We start from the raw sequence: 20,518 nt of genomic DNA, 5'->3' as shown, positions 1-20,518 counted from the left end.
ATGCTGGCCAGAGACAAAGCCACTTGCCCCTGATCTAAATTCTGATGCCCTTTCCAACCTCAGAGGGAGAGAAGGAGCCAGTCCTCACTCAATTAATTTCTAGGGTTTTCTTTCCTAAGCTATATGCAGAACTTGATTGTGCGTAGTATGGATGTGTTTATATATTTTAATCACAACAAAGAAAGTAGCTGTTAAGGATTTTAGTAGCAGGATAGTTTTGGAACAACGGCAGATTGAAATAACACTCTGGAGAGAAATTTATGACCACCAGGTTTTTTTATAAGACTAAACACTTGCTTAGTGTTTCCTGGTGGACTGAGCTGCTTATCAGAAACTTAGGTGCCTGGAAATGGGAGCCGCCATCACCACTGGCTTTCTCTAGGGTGTCTGCTTTAGCTGAGGTCCATGGTGTCTTAGCCGACTGGTCAATGGTGCAGAGAAAACTTGTTGAGGGGATAAAAAATGCTCTCACTGGAATACTAGACAAACAGACTCCATGCATGAGCCTTAAGTTGACGTTTTTCAGTTATGTTTTATAGAGAGCAGATTCAGAGTGTTCTTCCCTGCTTCTCAGAGGCTATGCCTGCAGCTGACTCTAACTCATGAGCATTCAAGGATCTGGGGAGTCAGCATGAATTATCATCTGCCCTGGGCACGACTCCCTTTCAGAGCCAGCCCAGTATGACCAAGAGGGATAAGATGGTCAAAAAAGCCTTGGAAATGTACCTTCAGATGGCATTAAGAAGGCTACGTTTTAAAACACTCATACAAAGGGATGCAACAGACTTCTGTAGCTGACTCTCAGCTTGCCACTGGCGTTTTATTTTCGAGTCTATTTTCTAGACCAGTTCCCCAAAGAATGGCTCTTTCAAGAAAAAGGATCCTAGCTGTCTTCTCTATGGCAATATAAATCAGAGTGGAAAAGCAAAGAATACAAGAAGTGGTGGGGGATTCGATACAAAAATTCAAGTTCCGTATCCTTGTGCAGTGTTTTTTAAAATTGTGGGGTTAAGAGATGCCTGTGGCTCTCACATCGGGGCTGCGAACTCTGACTTTAAGAGAATGGGTTTCCTGCTTTCCCAATACCCCATGAGGGATGCTAAGCAATAACCCCCCAATGAGATTATGGTGATCAAAGTGCCACCGTTTCACATCTGGAATTAGAACAATTAACTCTGGGACTGAAGGAGTTTAGGTATTCTTTAGAGCTGTTCGTTCGACTCCTAATCATGTTAGTTAAAATCTATCATCAGGAAAATAAAAATTGATATGTGTTACCGGTGTTAATCAGTGCCATTTAAATGGTTCTTATCTACTGATCTTGTGATGAGACAGGATAAAAAAATTAAGATATGCTATTTCAAATAGAATGCTTGCTTAAGACACTCTCCCCAAACCTAACCCAATGTTTCTGAAAAGGTACTCACTTTTAGAATATCGTCCAAATGCATGACTTCTTGGTTCAGATCCTGAAACTCCTTATACTGCTCTTTATGTGGTTCCAGTGCAAGGAAAAGCCCATGAAAGGCATCCTCTAAGCTGCCGTCTAGAAAGGATCGACAGCCTTCGGATTCTCCACTGACAGACCCCTCGAAGAGCAGCTTTTCCGTGGCTGCCGGCACCTCGGCTGAGGTGAGCCTCTTGACTAGCTGCTTTGTGATGTTGCCTTCAAAAGTGTCCAGTTCCACAGGCTTGAGCTCAGAGGCCTCATCGGACTCTTGCATAAGTGCCACTGTGACGTCCTTCTCAAGGAATAGGCGCTCGGCAGAGGCACCTGTGGACGCCCGGTGGGCCTCTGCTTTTCTGGACCCCTCTGTGTCTTCCTGAAGGTGAGGCTTTGGCCCTTGGCTGCCTCCCGAGGAGGTCCTGGAACACGCTGAGCTGGAGTCATCTGTGCCCTCATTCTGGGAGGACAGGCTGCCACGGTGCAGCTTCGCAGGGGTGATGGTGACTTCTGGATTTGCTGAGCATGTGCTGGAGAGAGAGCCAGCTGGGCTGGGGACAAGGGCACAGTCCCCATCCGGCAGGTCGCTGAAGCTGAGAGACAGTGGCATTTTCTGCTCGGCCACCTTTCCCTGCTCGAAGATGTCATCAGGTAGATTAGACTGTGGACAAAAGACTTCACGTTATTATTTTAAAAACAAATGAGGCATCTGGCATGGTTTACTTCCAGATAAAATATAAGGCAATTAAAATAATAAAAAAAGAACTTTATAATAGTAGCACTTTATTTGTTGATTTTGTATATGTGTGTGTGTGTGAGTCTGGCAAAGGAAAACAAGCCCTTAAAAACTATTTCTGTGTTGAATCTAGGTGAAAGTCCATTGCACTATTCCTAGGTTTGACATTTTCTCAAAAGAAGAGGTTGGAGCCAGCGGAACGATGACTATTCCCTAAGTCCCAGGATCTCACACTATTTGTCAGCCATAATTATGAATAATAACACTACCTTTTTCCTTTTTTTTGGCATCTATCTTAAAAGACTCCAACATTCATGCTATTTCACTCAAAAGATGAGATACTTTCTTCTACTTAGGTTCTCATAAATTATTGTTTGAAAATCTTGACCCACATGTCCCAAGCTCTTGAAAATGTTTATTAATTTAGTAACCATGCCACAGATAATTTAAGGTCAGAAATACATTTGCATCACTTCTATAGAAAGAGAAAAAGACTGATACACTAAACATCTATCTTCTAGCACTGCAAATCCCAGAGCTTTCAGGATGTCTGGAAGCCCGAGGGCTCCGTCAAGCCACCCTGGGTCAGGTATGCTCTGTGACTCAGGGAGCAGAACTCAGAAGAGAGAGATCAGAAATATCCAGGTAACCAAGACAATTCGATTATGTAGGCGCAATTTCTAAGCCATGTTTCCTCACACTATGGTCTGTGTATAGTGTCTTAAGTGCTGAATATTGCTTTGTGGGAAAAGTTTTCTAGTTATTTGAGATCAACTCCTTCAAAATGGATAATCTCTCTTGGATTCAAGATTTGATTTTTAAAGTAAATGGTAAGTGTGTAATTTTATTATACATAAAGCAATGAATTATCATAATAGTGCTGGGAATATTAAAAATGTCATAGCAAGTGAAATGGGTTGCAGATAGAAAGACAAGGCTCTGTCTTCCTCCGGCAGTGTCGCTGGTCCCATCACTGCTGGATCTGGAGCCACTAGAGCCCAACACTGCAGTCAGGTCACTCCCAGCTGTTCAGTCTCGTCTGGTTGGAAGGTGATTAACTTTAGCCACAGGAGGAGTAAGAGCACGTCATTAGGGCATTCAAGTAACCTCTTGGGCTCAGCTTCCTCGCTTCTAAAACTGAGAGTGTTTTCCTCTAGTAGTTACTATTGAACCGTGCTCCTCAGCGTCCTGGGGGGCGGGCTGTGGCAAGGGGTTCCAAGGATTCTCCTCAGGAGCTGCCAAAGGGGGGTGGGTTCCAGGTTCCTCTTCTCCATCCCAGCTAATTTACTTCCATTCCTCCCTCCTCTATTTGTACTCCGCCCCCCCCCCACATGTTATATCTCTAGAAAAGATAAAAGGAGGACTCTGGGGGAAGGAGTTCCTGAACCTCCTCTGGGAGGCAGGCACCCCTTAGCATCTCACTGAACGCTGGAGTCCTCCAGTGGTCCTGCCCAGCCTGGTCTCATCTTTAGCACACACATGTCGTGGTGGCTCTGAGGGAGGTGGGGGGCACTAGCTCTGGTGGGGAAGCTGGGAAGTCAAGGTTCTTATTCAAATTCCAAAGTCCTCCCCAGTATATCCCTTGGGTCTCATGTTCCCAACTCACTTTGCACCTTCTCAAGTGGCACGTGTTGAGTTAGAAGTTGAGATGACAGCTTGAGGGGTGGGCCTATAAACAGCTACAGCATGTTTTAACTGAGATGTGATATAATGAGGTAAGAACCAGCAAGGGGGGCAGTGCCTGGGAGAGAGGTGATCCCGGAACCCAACCTTGGAGCGTAGGGAGATACAGGCCAGGAGCAGGGGAGGGAGGGAGTGCATTCTAGAAGGAGCTGTGTGTGTGCAAAGTGTGTGTGCAAGGACAGGAGGTCCCGAGAGGGACATGGGAAAGGCTGCTTTGAGGACACTGGTGTTCATGCAAAAGGCTGCAGGAACCTTCAGTTTTTCCTTACTCTTATTTAAACTATGCTGTTAAAACCTCTACCAGCTCCCTTCCACAACCCCGCAACTTGCAGCATATGAGCAAAAACTATACACGTTAGTCTGAAAGTTGTGGATACAACTGGTCAGCTGGGCTGGTTTTTGATACGTGTTTTCGTGTATATTTCCCCCGTACAGTCTTCCCATTCTCCTTGGAAACTCCACTAGAGTTTAACCTGATCCTTTTTACCTGTTTTTTTTTTTTTTAATTTCAATGAGTAATAGGCAATTATTATTATTAATCTCTGGATATTCAAAGATTATTTTCATATATCTGTAAAGAGCAGATTATTCTATGTATGTATATGGGGTGTGTGTGTGTGTTCTCTTGTGACATAATGTATGCCACATATAATGTAGATTACCTATTGCATTCCTGACAGTGAATTAAAGAGTTTCTTTTACTAAGTTAGCATACCCTACAATAAACTAAGACAAAGAACCTCTTTGAATAAAAACAGCTCTAGTAAAATTGGTTTAAATCCTTCTGAGTTCTTCAAATGCCATTTTTGAAAGCAAAATCTGTGCATAAAGACTGATATCAGTGATAAACTAGTTTATCTTGTGAAATAAAATCTTCTTTGACCTTAAGTGTAATTGTAGTTTTTAAAAATGAAAATCTTGTTACCATGGATATCTTTGCCACAGTGGAGAAAAATCACAGCATGAAATTAGGGATCATTGGAAGAGAAGAACGAGAGGCTTCTCCTACTGAGCTGCATGCAAGACCAAGTTTCCCAGCCCAGGGACAGGACAGTGGACACCAACCCGGGGGGCAAGACAGGGAAGAAGGTAAAATGGGAGACATGCCAGGGCCCACATGCCACAGGCCCCGGAAGCCACATCAAGCAGGCAAGACACCCACACTCACATAAAACTCTAGCACGGTCTTGGGTCTCAGCCTGAGGGAGGGCAGGTCACTGGAAGAGTGGCTGCGGTGCAGCTTGGCAAAGTAAGTGTCTTGCAAGGCACTCAAGACAGACAGCCGCCGGGGCTTGTCTGGTGAAGGGAGCAACCATCTCTTCAGAAGTCAAAGCAAGGGGGGAGGGCGTTAATGGAAAGCATCAGGTTACCACGTTGCGTTAGCTTTTAAGCAAGCGTTTCGATTAGAACATCCACTGCTTTAAAAGGCTGATGATCTTAAAGAATGTTCAGAGAAGCCTATGTGTTATTACTGAAGCAATAGGCGAAGTAGGTGAGGGAGAGGAAAGACAGAGGTTCACCACCCGTGCGCATGCAGCCAAAGGCATTTTGGAGTGCACCTTCCTTGGTCACTGCTTGACTGGGGTGAACTTTAAGAATAACGTTATTAGAAGTTATGGAGAATCTCTAATGTTGTATGTCAAGCATTGCAAATATGGGCGCAAGCACCGCCTCAAGCTCATGTCTCTACTCCAGAAATCCCATTGAACTTACGAAGAAAGAGTGATCTTTGAAGGTGGGCGTTTCTGGGGTGCCCTGGCTGTATATGGACATCCTCCTCTGGAGGGCTGCCGCCTTGTTCCCAGTGCCCGAGGATGTGGTCACGTCCTCCACGTCAAATGGGCTGGAAAACAACAGGTCCCAGTGAAGACACGTTGTGAAAGTCACCTACAGTCACCGGACTGCAGGCCAGGAAAGCACCTCATTTTACTAAAACAAACTTTAACCTGTGGGAACTGGCCAAGTTGGTTTGTCAGAAAATAAACCAAGAGAAAAGAAAGTAGAGCAGAAAACTGAGTCTAAGACCCACCCAGGGAACCACAGGTTATCATTGTGGCTTTAATCACATTTTATCTATCTACCTAGGTATGTCTTTATCTCATCAGCATTAGAAACATAAACATATTAGTACCAGATATTGAAAAAGTCTGTAAAAATTCTTTGAGCTTAATGGACATAGACACTTCAACAAGAGATTATTAACAATAGATTATTGTTCAGTTGTAAAGAAAACACTCAAAAATAGAGTCCCGTTCATTTTAGTTGACACAGTCTCTTGCGTGATTGAGAGGAGAAAAGCAGTCTGTCCACATGGACGCCACTTATCGTCATGCCATCTGGTTCATCCAGCAAGACGAAGCTGCGTTTGAGATACCCATGAGTACAAATTAGGAAGAGGGCTGGGCAAAAAGTGCTGACGCTGATTCAGTGACAAGGCACCAGGGCCTCCTCTGTGTCCTACCCTGACCCTCCGTATTGTACAGGAGGCCCTGGATGCTAACACACAACACATCACAGTGACCTGGTGACACAGCCAAGGCGTAATACCACGTGGAAGCGGCGTGTGTGTTTAGTAATGCGGCATGACCTTCCTTGCGGGGTGACGTGGAAAACCACTTTTTAAGTTCATCGGTTTGACAAAATGTATTTTCTGTTCTTTGGAAGAATTCTATTTCAGTAAATAGAGTGTGGAGGGACTAAAGATATTCAAAATTTCCCAGAGTAGTGAAGGGTACAGGAGACGAAAACATAAGCAACCAAAACACTACGTCGAGAATCAGGATGTTTCTAAAGTCAAAATACCTCATATTGGACAGTTATTTTCTTCTAAATCAGTTTATTTGAGAGACATATTTCCTCATACATATTTAAAGGCAGAGAAAGAGGGAAGGAGGCAGAATAAAATATTATAAAATGGGATATAGGAGAGGAGAATAGTGCTAAGACAGAGGCTTCTCTCATGTTAGCTTGTGTGAACCTCACAGGAGAGCTTGTTAAAAAGATTCCTGGGCCCTGAGCAATGCTGACACAGTATGTTTGGGGTGGAGCCTGAGAGCCAGCTTCTGGAACAAGTTCCCTGGATATTCCGAGGGTCTGTGTACCATCTTTGAACAGCACTAGCCCATAGCATATATTTCTATATGATAAAATTGAAAAGAGGAACTTACTACCAAGCGATTTCCAGGTTCAGTTTGACGGTGCCAAGGTCATTGATGTCAACAGCCAGCACTTGAGGCCGGGCTGCAAACAGCTCTTTGGTCTCACAGGTCACGCTGCCGACCAGGAGGTGGTTTGCCAGCCCTTTGACCTCTGTGACCTTGTCAAAGAGTGAGAAGGAGAGGCGTTAGAGGACAGCAAAAGGGACAGATAGGGCACTCTTTTTCTTCCTAGCCAGTTCAGACATCTCTTTCAGAATCACAGCTAACATCAGAGGTGGGTATTTCCAAAGCCCAGCTGACACTGGCTTTGCCCGCTCTGACACAAGAGAGGCCGTCTTCACCACATACTTGTGATGCAGAGAGGAGTCTCTGGGACGAGGGGGTGGCAGGTGGAAGTTATGAGCAAAGGTTCCTGCCAGCGGGATCATCCAGCTGTGGCACCAGGAGACAGCAGACGGCAGTGACAGTACTGTACCTTGATGGAGATCAGTCCAGCGATCAGGGGCAGGAACACCATTTCCTCTCCGTCCCAGCTCTGCTTGCCATTCACTTCTATTTTGCCTTTCAGTTTCCACCTCTGCCGGCCATACTTCATGAAAATCTGGGAAGAAGAGATAAATGGCACATGATCCGCCGCCTCCCTTCCCGACTAAACACTGAGATCGGAGGGCAAGCAAAAGCAGCAGCTGCCTCCGCCTGCTTCTCCACCGTCTTCACTCCACTCCCTTAGTGTCCACCCTTCCAAATCTCCTGTGAGCTGGCATGTGAAGCAGATGAGGAGACGGGAATAGACTTCAAAAGGAGGAGAGCTCTGTGTCGGAGGCGGGGATGTGGAGTGCTTTCTTCAGTAAAGGGCATCGCACCGTGCCCTTCTGCTCACTCTTGTTGCAATTCCTCCTCGAAGGCCCCAGAGCACAAGACCACAGCATCCCGTCCTTGTTATCGTATTCCCCACACACCATCTCTATGTGCTGTAAATACTAACTGTTAACTGTCCTGTACCCATCGATGTAAAAATGTTTCTCCACTTTGCTTTTGACCCAGTCCTAGAGATCTCCTCTCTTTGCTTTCTCCCATCTTCTTAGTCTCTCACCAGTGAATTTCATGAGACCGTCCTTATGTCTCCTCCTCTGATTCTAACATGCGAAATAAGCGGCAGAACTGCTGTTCTCCAGAGCACTGTCTCAGTCCGTTGAGATCTTGCTGCCGGGCATGACCTCAAATATTTGGCTCAAAAAAAAAACACTTATAAAACTTTTCTATAGGTTTGGCAGGTCTTTTGTTGACACATTCTTAGGAGAAGAATGGGTGAAGGGTCATGATGCTTATACATTACTCTAAAATGGTTCAGCAAAATAACAACAACAACACAGCAAATATGGCATTATGTTAAAAATCGGTGAGTCTAGACGAAAGGTCTCGCATCAATCTCTAAACTTTCTTACTGGCTTAATTTTTTTTCAAAATAACAAATGTAAAAAGAGGAAAGATAATTTAAGACCTGAAATACCGACAGCTGACCCCTCCCTCTCCAGATTTCAATTCCAACGCCCAGCCTGATGCAGCACTTACCTCATACTGATCTCCAGGACAGAGGCGAGCGAAGCCGGCCAGACCTGCAAGCAAGCGATCGGGCGTGAGGTGCCGAGCACATTCCCCCTCCTCCCAAGCCCATACTGGCATATCCACATCGATAAAACTCCCAAGCCCGTACGCCTCCGATTTCGTGAACTCATGCAGTAATCTGGGGGCCCGTCTGTGGGAACAGCTATTGTTGGAATTCCAACCACCACCGCTGGGAGGACATTCCCGGATGAGGGGCGGAAAGAGGGTCTTTCTGCGGCAGAGACGTCTGTGCAGCGGGGACTAGAACTGCATGTACCTGTGGCCGGTTTAAGATCCGAACAGATTCCAGGATCACAGAATTAGGGCCAGAAAGAGATATTAATTTATTTACCCAACATATTCCCTTGTAAGTCAACTGCTCTCTTGTTTTTCTTTCTGTGCCAAGATTTGTGATTTCTAATAAGTGCCTCCCACTTGGGTTAATATTCCATGTACGTATTCCCCTGGCCTCTCCCCAATTCACTCATTTCTCTGTTTTTCTCATCCTATTTATCCAGCATAATAATACTAGCACCTACTGTGTCAGGAAATCACTGAAGGTGAATTATCATTACACAAAACTAGTGATTAAGAAAACAGAATCCAACCAACCATCCAAACAACAACCACCTGTATCCCCAAGATGAAGGTGGGGCTTCTCTACTGCACCAAGCGGCAAGTCGTTCCTAACGGGACATGGTCATTTTGAGACCTGGTGTGACATCCAGAGCAGCAGAAAACACACATCTTGTTAGACTATATGGCCACTATCCTGGGACATCTCAGGGACTCTAAGTTCATGGTTTTTTTCTTTCTATAGACAGTTATTGAGAGCTCGCAGTATGTGAACATCTATGCTTTGGTGGTAATAGTCTGGAAATTCAGAGAGACTTTACCAGTACCCACAATCTGGAGCAAAATATGGTTAAAGCCCATAGGAATGAAACAGACAAGGACCTGTAGGCAGTAAGGTGGAGTTAAATCTAAAGTTGATTTCTTTTTAATCTATCAGCTAGCCTACTTTAGATCATTTACCTAACGCCAGTTTCTTCACCTTTCAAATAGGGATAACAATGTCCACCTCATAGATTGTTTGTAAGGACAATAGACAGCGTTGGCACATAGTAGGTACTTAATCGGTGATGATAATTAGATATCCAGGAGCGTGATGATACTATTTATTGAGCACATGTCATTTACAGTTCATTTAAAAGATGTAATTGATATGAAAAAATATAGCAAACTGACACATGGGAGGGAGGACGGCAGTAGAGAGACAGTAAAAAGAGATCTTTACTTTTTTCTATATTTTGAATTTTTTAAGACTGTTACTTGTATAATGAAAACAAAGCAAAGGAGCTCTATTTCAGTTAATGTAGGATAGTTTCACGGAGGAAGAGAGGATTTAAACAATAGAATTTCACCTCTGGGAAATGAAGGCATGGGCGAGAAGACACCTCCAGGCGGAGTGAATGGCGTGTATTCATTCAACAATATTTCCTTAAGGCCTACTGTGTGTCAAGGATGGATAAAGTTGTAGGGAGGAAGGCATGTGAGTCACACGCATGCAATGAAAGCAGGGGACTAAGTTGTTAGTAGAGGTTTATCAGTAATCTCAGCTTTACGGTAATAAGCTGATTTCTTGCCAATCACAAGGCAAAGCCCTTTATCCTAATAGGGACCGGAAGACAAAGTTTTAATCAAGGAATAAAACAAATTTAATAAAAATGGGCCAAAACTTTTGCACTTTTCATTTTCTGGTGAAAAGAACCCATTACATTTTATGATAAAAAATTCTAGTTCAGAATTCAGTACAAATCTTTAGAGTGAGCTTTTAATAAAAGACAGTATTTATAATGTAATATGTATTAAGAAAAAAGGGAGAGAGGATACAAAACTTTACGTAGAATATGACCTCCACTACATAAAAATGTATCCACAGAAAAAGAAGTCTAGAGAAACATACCAAACTGCTAAAAATAATTATCTCTGAAAGGGATTATGGAGAAAGTTAAATGTTTGATATTAAATAGTATTTTTTATTTGATTTTTTTTCAAATAACGTGCATTTATTTTGGAAGAAAAAAGACATACGTTGGCAGGCAGCATCTACACAGAAAAAAGGCTGGTTGGATATTCATGACAGTTTTAACAAATGTTAGCACTTAGTGGAGTGATTATGTATGGTTTTAGTTCTTGGTATGTTTCTTAGTATTTTAAAAAATGAGAAGGTACCACTTTAAAAAAGTTAAAACAGAGAACTGGGAAGATCAAAACAATCCTTCTCTTTTCCTACAGCTGGCCTAAGAGGAAATAATTTTGATTAGCTGGTATGGAAGCAGTCCCGTGGTTCTCAGATTCCTCACGCATAAGCCTCCTCCAGCTGCCACTTGTGACCTTTGAGTACTTTGTTTTTTATATTAGTTTCCACAAAATTTTTCTCACTTAAAGCTGATGCAGATGATGTCACACAATGTGTTTTGCCTTCTATGAAGAGCCCTGTTAAGTTGTGAGACTGTGGGATGAGTGAATCGGCTTTCCACCTGTCAGACAGACATTGCCAGGGTTAAGGTGATGGCAAAGCTCCAGGGAGGCTTGGAAAAGTACTTGCTGTTGCCACTACCTGCCAACAGATGGCAGTAGTCCATCAGCTCGTCAGGCCTCCCAGCAAGGGGGCCTGTCCATCTAGAACCAGTTTTCACTAATAATTAGAACATAACAAGCCACTTAAAAAGATCTACTGCAATAAGAGCAGAATTAGTGAAGCCGATTTTCACTAATTATTTGCTGGAGGATTTAGTTTTTTTTTTTAATACTTCTGAAAGAAAATATAATTGATTGGTTTTCCAATAAAATCCAAAGTGCTCTGTAAAAACCTCTGCAAATTAGTTCATGATTCATCTGTTGCCTATCCACCTGTGCAGTGACAACAGAAGCCTGGTGAAAACAAACAACAAAAACTGACCTGGTATCAGTGCTGGATAAAGGGGAGTGAAGGGGAAAATCCTTTGAAGCTTTACCTTTTTTCCTTTCAAAATTACCAGACATTTCATATCTGAAGAACTTATCCGAATGAGAAAAGTACTTGGAAGTGACGTTTTTGGGCATCTCGGCCCATGTTGATAAAGCAAACTTCCTTGGAATTGCTTTAGTGGTGTCACACTGATACTCTGATTATAACAATAACGTAGCAGATGGCGACAGCAAGGCCGAAACAGTTCTGGTGCTCTGCTTCCTGAACTTCCATCTGCTCGTGTAAGTCACGTGCGATACTGGGTGCAGAACTGAAACTAACGCTGGGGCAGTTACACTTACAGCCTAGTGTCCTTTAAACCTGGCCGGGTTTCTTTCCAACTCTGGTCTGAGGCCTGCTGGGATTCTCACAGTTGGGAACAGCTTAATGTTTCTCAGTTTCGTGATTACTGTGTCCACGCCAAAGACCGTTGTGGGGGATGGGCATGGGGAGGTGGTGGGGATGAGGGGACTTTTGTTTTCCTGGTGCATCTTCCTGTAGCTTTTGAATGTTTTACCCCAAACACTTATCACAGATGTAACAGCTCCTCCACTCTTTGTTTGGAAGGCCCAGATGCAACAGTATGCAGATGACATCACTGCCCACCTTTTCTGCCTATGCTCAGGGACCTTCCTGCCAGAATAACACTCCTCATTTTTCCTAGTTCTATAATGATTTTCCTTTCCAAGAGTTGCACTTTCTACTCCAAGGAAAACAGCCTTGTAGCTGAATAAGCCAGGAGCTTCCGTTACAGGCCTTACTGGTTTATTAACCAGGAATAAATAATGCAGATATATGAGGGAAGATAGTTCTTCCCTCTCTGGAGGCCTGACTTGCCCTGACGGCTGTCGGGGCCAGCACAGACTTTTGGATATATACACTCCCGGAACTTAATTTGAACTAAGTAATAATTGGGAGAAGAACCAGTTTTCCCTAAGAGATCGCATCTTTTAACCTCCATCCTGGTCAACAGTTCATGGGTCTGATGCTCCTTATTTAGCCTGGCATTTGAGGCTCTTCAAAATCTGGCCCTAATTCTCCGCATTCTTCTCCCAACAAACCTTCAGGCTCACCAGACTCCCTGTCACTTCTGGATGTGCTGTTCCCTCTTTGGTGAATGCTCTTCCAGTCCTGTTCATCTGACAGAACAGTCCCTCTCATTCTAACTCAAAGGTTGCATTTGGAAGCCTTCCTCCCCCTAGACAGATGTGTGGCACCCCTCCATCCTCTCCACCTCCCCACAAGCTTCCACAGCAATCTGGTCACACTGTTGGCTCAGTAGGTCACTTGTTCCACTGAATTAGAAGGCACTAACTCAAACACCCATTTTCCCCAGTAGACTGTGTGGGACTCAAGGACAAGGACGATCAATCAGGATGCAGCCTAGTGCTTGGCTAAGAGCAGGAGCTCGGTAAGTGCTTGATCAATTGTCTTTATCACATTACCTCCCTCTCCTCTCAACAAAAACATGTGTTGGGGAAGGGCACAAACGGAAGTGTGGAGGGTGTGGCAGGAGGAAGTTGGGTTACGAGGTTTGAGAATGTTATGAAATATCTTCAGTTTATGTCAATATATATGTCAGGGTGGCTATTTTTACCAGAGTGAATAACAGTACGAAAGTAGCTAATTGCGAAGATGTACGATTTCTCGGCAGTGCGAGAGATCTTTCCTTTAACGAGACAAAGGAAGATTTCCACAGGGGTGTCAGCCTGGAAAGCCTTCACAAATGTAGTTTCTGAGTTTTTGTGTTAGATTAGGGAAGTGGAAGTGAGTTAAATGTATAATGAAAAGGGAGAATTCATTTCAGGCCCAGCCGCCAGCCTAGAAGTTCCAGATCTGGTGGGCAGGGGCTCGCTCTGCTGCTGCCCCACCCCAGGTGCCTGCGTGCTAGGTGGAAGAAGACCCTGCCATAGGCGAGACCATCCTCTGAGCAGCAGTTCCTTGTGTCTGCTCAGCTCTGTTAAGACTTCCGTCCTGACATGGAGCTCCGACGGGGTGTACTAGGAGCCAAGGGCCCTGGAATTCAGTTTCAAATCTGACTCCAACTTATGGTGTGACGTCTTGGGCACATCACTGAATGCCCATTTCCCATCGATAGAATGGGAAACTTATCACCCCACCCCAAACTGATGTGTTTGATAACAGTGAGAATCAGATATGGGGGAAATGTGGCAGGTAGTCTTTGTGTCAACAGTAAGAAGACGTGCGTGATCTGAGTTGCCCTTGGAGTCCAGGCTCTATGACTGTGGGTTTGCATGGATAGGGCCTGGGTGTCGCGGGCAGGAGAGGAAACACTGATTTAGGGCACTTGTTTTCCAGATTCGGGCTGCTGATAGAATCATCCAGAGAGTCAAAAAAAATATATATATTCCAGGGCCCCTGCCCCAAGATGTGCTGGGAAAAAGGCAGGGCCTGAGTGGTTTTAGAATGACTGTCTTGGGCGAGGACCTGAACTGCAGAGAATGTACCTAAAAAACAAAAAAAGTGCAAATGCTGACCTTGGTGATTAAGTGCTGAGATTTAACCCTGAATAACAAACTGGTTCACTATCTGATCTGCTAAAGAGCAGAATGTACCATCTGGGGGCTGAGAGTCAAGGTTGTTTTGTTCTAGGTCTACTTATTCAGAGCAGCTGTCGTGCAGAGTACTTGACAGAACCATTTTCCTCCAGAGTTAGATGACTCATTCAAAAATGAAGCTTTCCTGTTGAGTACTTCTTAGAAAAAAAAAAAGTCCCCCTTCTCTGCTCTCTTAATTGCAAAAAGTAGACAAGAGGGTGATTAAACCCCCACTAGCAACTGAGGGATTAAGCTGCTAAGAAACCTCAGAATAAGATATGCACGAGCACCAGCCCTTTTTGCTGCTGTCAAGTGGGCTAAAACTCAGAAGAAAAATGCACTTGCTATGATGACTGTTTATTTGACAGCCCTGGTTGTCCACTGAGTTGTAAATCTGACAACACCTGGGTGACGCTCCATCTTCTAAAATGAGAGTTTTAGCAAGATGCTTTGGTATAAATTAATAATGCTTCCAGATCGGAACTTTCTAGAGTAAACACCAAAAGGGCCCGGGGAAAAAGAAGAAAATGTACTGTCCTGTGGGTGTTTAACAGGAAAATTGGTAGGTAGTTTACAGGGAATATGGAGCATAAAGGAACAATTTAAATGCCACCATGAAGGGGCCGACAGACAAGTGTAGAAAGTGGGATGTTCTGTACGACAACGGTTTCTACAAGTCTACAGCAGGAAAGAAACAGGGCGGGGTCTGTTTCAGATGAAAGCAAATCTAAAAGATACACCTAATGACCAATTACGATGCATGGGCCCTGTTTGGAGGCTGTTTGAGCAAACCAACTGCACAAAGCATTTTTGAGACAACTGGGGGAATTTGGTAATGAAGTGCATTAATAACAAAGACCTATTCATTTTTATCAGATGTGATATGTGGTAATACTCAGTGTCATGGTTCTGTATGAAGATGTCCCTGTTCTTTAAGCGATGCGTCTTGAAGTAAATGGGGTCTTTTTGTTTTATCAAAAAGACTTCTATTTCTTCAAAGGAAAAACAGAACAGATGAAGCAAATATGGCAAAATCTTGCTAATTATTAAATCTAGGTGATGGGCTTATGAGGGGTCATTGTAAAATTCTCTTCACTTTTGTGTATGTTTGAGATTCTGTCATAAATTTATAAGTGTATAGGCAAGTCCAGGACAAGCAGCCTCTGGAGCATCAATAAATTACCACAGGTGGGGAGGGTTGAGAGTGGGTGGTACAGAGTCTTTGCAAGGAAAATAAAAATAGCGTGTGCTCCCAAGCTTCCAGGAGCTCTGCAAGGGATGGTTCTTTACTCTCTTTGATGGGGAAAAGAATACCTTTCATCTTGATGGAGAACTCCCCCAGCAGACTCTCTAGCTCCGCTTCAATGGTGCACATATTCTGTGAAGGGTACAGGAGACAGGCATTAGAGTTAGGCTTCTTTCACACAAGAGCTCAAAGCACATGACGTTCTAACAGCCTGAACAACATTTACCTGTTTGCAATGAGCTACACAGCACTGCCTGTGAAGCATTGACAAAATGTTTAACCTAGATGTAAGCAAGCCTTCTAGTGTACAGGAAATTCAGAGCATAGAACAAGTTACATTATATGATAAAGAGACGAATCCAGAATGTGGAATATTCTATAAGATCTGTCCTGGATTCTACACAAAAGCAGTATCATGGAAAAATTCCAGATGAGACTAAAGAGACAACCAAATGAAATGTGTTAACTTGGATTACTTCCTGATTTGAAAAACAAGTAAATTATCTGAAATTGTTATGAGACAAATAGGAGAAATTTGAAATATTTAGGGGAGTGGAATGACTTCTACCAGTTACTGTCAGATGACTCAGCAAAAATAGAAGAAAAAAATGAGCTTATGAGAGAGAGGGAAAGCGAATGTGGCAAAATGTTACCAATTGTTAAGCCTATGTGAAAGTATATGGTGTTAATTCAATATACTAGTCTTGACTTTTCTGTAGGTTTGAAATTTCTCTTAATAAAAATTTGGGTCAAAAAAGAGCCCAGGGGCTCGATTCTACTCAAAGCGCATGAGGCAGAGTCCCTGCTGCAATGCCACAGGACCGCAGAATGATTGCTGGGTCTGACCAGACGCCTCGCCTCACTCCAGTGTGGAACGGTAGAGGAAGAAGGAGCGACACCATCCATGCTTGTGATTAGATATGTAACTAGTCCCACCCTACTTCCTCAGTAGCTGAGGACCTGAACAGAGCAATCAGATAGAAATCAAAAGGAAAAGTGCAGTGCCAGGGGCTGTCCCAGTGAGGTCCCCAGCCCAGCCCTGGGGGCAGCATCTGCAGGCTTCTCCCACAGTAGTCAGCTGGGGGCTAAGCACAGCCAGCTCTGTGAGCACTGACAGATATTGCTTCCACTTGAATTTTATTTGCTGAGGATTTCAGGATTAATTTGTAAGGCTAGAGGTTCTAATTCTTATTTGTTTCTCTGCTCTGCTTCAAATGATCTCCCTCCTGAAAGCTCTTAGTACCTCACCTAGCTTAGCAAAGATGGGGGAAATTCCTGAAGTCTGAACTCTGTGCAGCTTGAAAGCTTTGAAAACAAAGTCTCAGTATGTAAATCAATTTTCCTCCTCAGAGCATTGGGTGAGTCTCTGTGAAAAAAAGCATGACAGTTTCCAAAAATAACAATGTTATCATGCATGTCAGGATTGCTACCAGTGTCTTTGAAAAATGGGGGGGAAGGAGAGGGTAGCTAGTTTAACAGTTGAGGACATCTGTGGTCAGAATTTCCTTCTGTCCTACTCACGCAGCCATTGATGAATACTGCTGCACCTGCAAAGGCACCCAGAGCATTCTGCCTGAAAGTCCGTCTTTTGTGATAAAATCCTGGCTTTTTAATGTGAAGGTACAAAAATCACTGGATGTCAAGCAAGCTATGAAGCTACAGAAGTCCTGGACTTCTTCACTAAGGCTGCCCTTACTCTCGCCGATATACATTCTACATCTTTGAATTTGTGAGCAAAGTCTGAGGCCATGCTTGGCACTTGACCAAGGTTGGGTGCTTCTGAAATGACCTGCAAATGTCCTAGGATGGGCAGCTCTTACAGGCGGCGGGCCAGTTATCTGCTTGGGGACTGTGAACAGCTTCTATAATTGGCAATTGCTCTTTTGATTTCAGAGACATGTAGAAATGAAGTCTCATGAACTAGGGCTGCTTCTAAGCCAGAGGTTCTCAATCTTTGGGTCCATCAACTTGAGTGGAGAAAAAAGAAAATCACATTATTTCCACTAACCTCTAAGATTTAACATGTCCATGTGTCATGAAGGTAGCAAACAAGCCACAGCAGTATTACTAGTACCTGTGACTTTGACACTGACAGAAATGACATATATGTTCATGTCACATAATTTTTTGCACATATCTTGAAAAATCATTGATCTTTTTCACTCCTTTGAATTTCGCAATTTCAAATAACTAGTGCCACTGCTAGATCTTATCATTTAATTTGATATGTTAATAAAACAGAAGCATAGTAGTATATCATGATACATTTGATTTTTATATCTTGATTACTGATAATATTGAAATAATTATATTTCAATATTTGTTTCTTTTGCATTCCTATGTGTTTTATTTTCTGCATTTAAAAAGCATTATTCTGTAAGAGGTGCTTAGGTAAGAAGCCCAGTTTTAGACCACGAAAAGAGACACACTTGGTGTAGGCAATATGCAGGGCTGGAGTGTATATACGAAGCAATTCTGTATGAGTCATCCAAGAGCCTCCCCACCCCCACTCACGCCCCCACCTCTGCCCCGCCCCCTGACGCCAAGCCCAGGGCTGAGGCAGATGCCCAGCTCTGGGAATTGTCCAGCAGACCCCCATCAGGCCGATGATTTCACTCATGAAATTTGACCTCTGAACAGCGACTCATGGGATGATGAGAAGTGCTGTTTTAATAATTCAGTCGTTTCATCAAAGACAATAGTATCGGGTGACGCTGGGAGAAGCAAAGGCCTCCCTGTGTCATGTGTTTGGACCCAGGAGACAGTATTAACCAGGACAGCTCAGTGTTCTTTGTCTCTTCTCCTTTAAGACAGAAGGGAAATTTCTTAACAATAAACTAATTGTAGGCAGGACGGTTAGTGACACCCGACATCCAGGGTGATCTTAACCACACCGTCTGTTCAACTTCTAGGGATAAAGCTCGATGAGACTATATACCAGAGAATTTGGAAGTACATTTAAATGATAAAAACCAGGGCACTGTGACTTCAGTCATTCACTGAAATTTTCGACAAGCATTTGTACTCCTCTTGTGCAGAGACTGCACAGGGCGGTGGGGGGGCACGTGCAGAACTTTGAGGCTTGGTCACTGAATGGCTTCATAGCGACTAACATCTCGTGGTTTTACAAGTGCGTGAACAGGCTTATTATAAGGCACCAAGGACGACTGCCCGACAGGTGACTCTCAGGGACTGACAAAGGCATATCCTCTGGTGTCCGGTGAAAGCTCTAAGAAAAATACAACCTATGAACCACCCAAGAGTCATTTTAAACAATTCTACTGACAGCCTCAAAAAAAAAAAAAAAAAAAAGCAAGAAAAACAAATAGTAAAATGTATCTCTCTGAAGAGTAGAATGAGGTCACAGTTTGCCTTTCCTTGTTCCTGGCAGTTACCCACATTCGGAGCAGTCCAGATGGGGCCAGGCAGCTGAGCAGGTGAGCGCATACCTCTGTGTACTCTTTGTAGCTCCGGTGGACCTCTGAGAGACTCTCCCGGGCGGCCTTGCTGGCAGGGGACATTGCGAAGGCTTGCTTCATTTTGTTGGCACCATCTTGGAGGCGTCTTTGGATACAATAAGCTTCATAGAGCTCATCGACCTGCCAGGATCAAATAGGAAACACAAGGGAGGTAAGTCATGATCACACTTGAAAGAAGCTGCACAGGTCACTGTTAAGTGCTGAAGACATTCTCTTCTTGACCTCAATGAGGAGACTCTTGGAGAAGAGTCGTCTGTTCAGGCAGAGACCTATCTCTTTTGTTTTAGCCACTATGATCCATTTTCCACTTCAAAACAGATTTTGCTCTGAGCCTTCTTTTCCAATTACATAAGATGAAAATGAACTGAACTCGGGTGGATTGTGTGAAACAAGTATGGGAGCCTCTGATATAAGCAACACATACTGGAAGAGTTTATACAGTTTCACACCAAGGTGAAAACATAGTATATGAACCTATTATCACTGTATTTTAAGAGATAGTGTCACAAAGTGATATTCAAACATCCAGATTTAGAGATATTTTAAGAGATAGTGTCACAAAGTGATATTCAAACATCCAGATTTAGCCTGAAAGAACTTCAGGCTATTTACCAAAAATGATTTTTGTGACGTTTTGCTTGGCTCAACAATAAAGAGAAAGTGAAATTAGGTTACTCTTACAATTAAGGTGAGGCGCAACTGTCGAAACTTATCAAACTGAACACTTAAGAACTGTGATAGTTTTTGCATGTAAATTATAACACAATTTAAAAAATAGATAGAAGCAATAGAAATGAACACTTTCCCTGTTATACCTCTACACTTATGCTTCTAAACAATCATATACCCTTTGCAAATGATGACTGATCACACTCTGTAGAAGTCTGATTATCACTTAATGTTTCTCAAGCAGTGATTCTTGATCGACCAACATATTTTGACACCCAGGAGACATTTGGCAATATCTGGAGACATTTTTCAGTGTCACAGCTGGGAGGCGCTACTGGCATTTAGTAGGTAGAGGCCGGGGATGCTGCTAAACTTCTATAATGCAGAGGATGGTCCCCCGACAACAAAGAATCATCTCTAAATATCAATAGTGCTGAAGCTGAGAAAACTTGTTCTAAAGTTATTCTCGATGGTGTTTATCTCTGCAGTCTTGTACTGTCATCAGTTATCAAAGCACTTGCCGTAGTTAACTATAGGAATTTTCAGGCAGATAAAAAGGACAACATCGCCAAGCATTAGCGGAAGCAGTTGAAACCCATGACTTCTGGGAGGCAGTTACCTACCTAGAACTACATGAAATTTTCATTTCAATACAAAATTTGTTTCCTCAAAAAGGAGGCTTAAACTGTAAAATCCAGAAGAAGGTGTGGATAAAGCTTGCATTGGAGAGGTTAAGATTTCCTTTTTTTTCTGAAGGCAAATTTTTGGCTGCTCCCTGAATAGCATCACTACTACCTGTCAGAGCTGGATAATTTCCCATCGTTGCTTCCTCTATACAGATGATGACTGTACTTAGCTTAGAATATGAACATTAAGAGACTGAAAATTATTCTCGTGGTTAAAGGGTTCTTTGTTGCTCTTTAGTTC

General features: G+C 43.3%; 1 protein-coding gene across 5 annotated transcripts in view; it reads right to left on the bottom strand.

The window, feature by feature from the left end:
- Positions 1-20,518, bottom strand: part of RIPOR2 (RHO family interacting cell polarization regulator 2) — a 103,955-nt gene that overhangs the window by 22,921 nt on the left and 60,516 nt on the right. For 4 of the 5 annotated variants that reach the window (XM_006919527.3, XM_025052323.1, XM_015595560.2 and 1 more), the window contains exons 7-13: positions 18,893-19,042; positions 15,512-15,575; positions 8,594-8,637; positions 7,497-7,622; positions 7,031-7,179; positions 5,577-5,706; positions 1,428-2,105 (exon numbers count right to left, since the gene is read on the bottom strand). In XM_006919527.3, the coding sequence (XP_006919589.1) occupies positions 1,428-2,105; positions 5,577-5,706; positions 7,031-7,179; positions 7,497-7,622; positions 8,594-8,637; positions 15,512-15,575; positions 18,893-19,042 (1,341 nt within the window). Of the gene's footprint in view, positions 1-1,427; positions 2,106-5,031; positions 5,182-5,576; positions 5,707-7,030; positions 7,180-7,496; positions 7,623-8,593; positions 8,638-15,511; positions 15,576-18,892; positions 19,043-20,518 lie in introns of all 5 variants that reach the window. The other variant, XM_025052324.1, reaches the window with a different exon arrangement.

This window comes from Pteropus alecto, unplaced genomic scaffold, assembly GCF_000325575.1.
Source record: "Pteropus alecto unplaced genomic scaffold, ASM32557v1 scaffold106, whole genome shotgun sequence".
In the NCBI taxonomy this organism is placed as follows: domain Eukaryota; kingdom Metazoa; phylum Chordata; class Mammalia; order Chiroptera; family Pteropodidae; genus Pteropus; species Pteropus alecto.
This window is presented reverse-complemented; position numbering and strand designations above follow the sequence as displayed.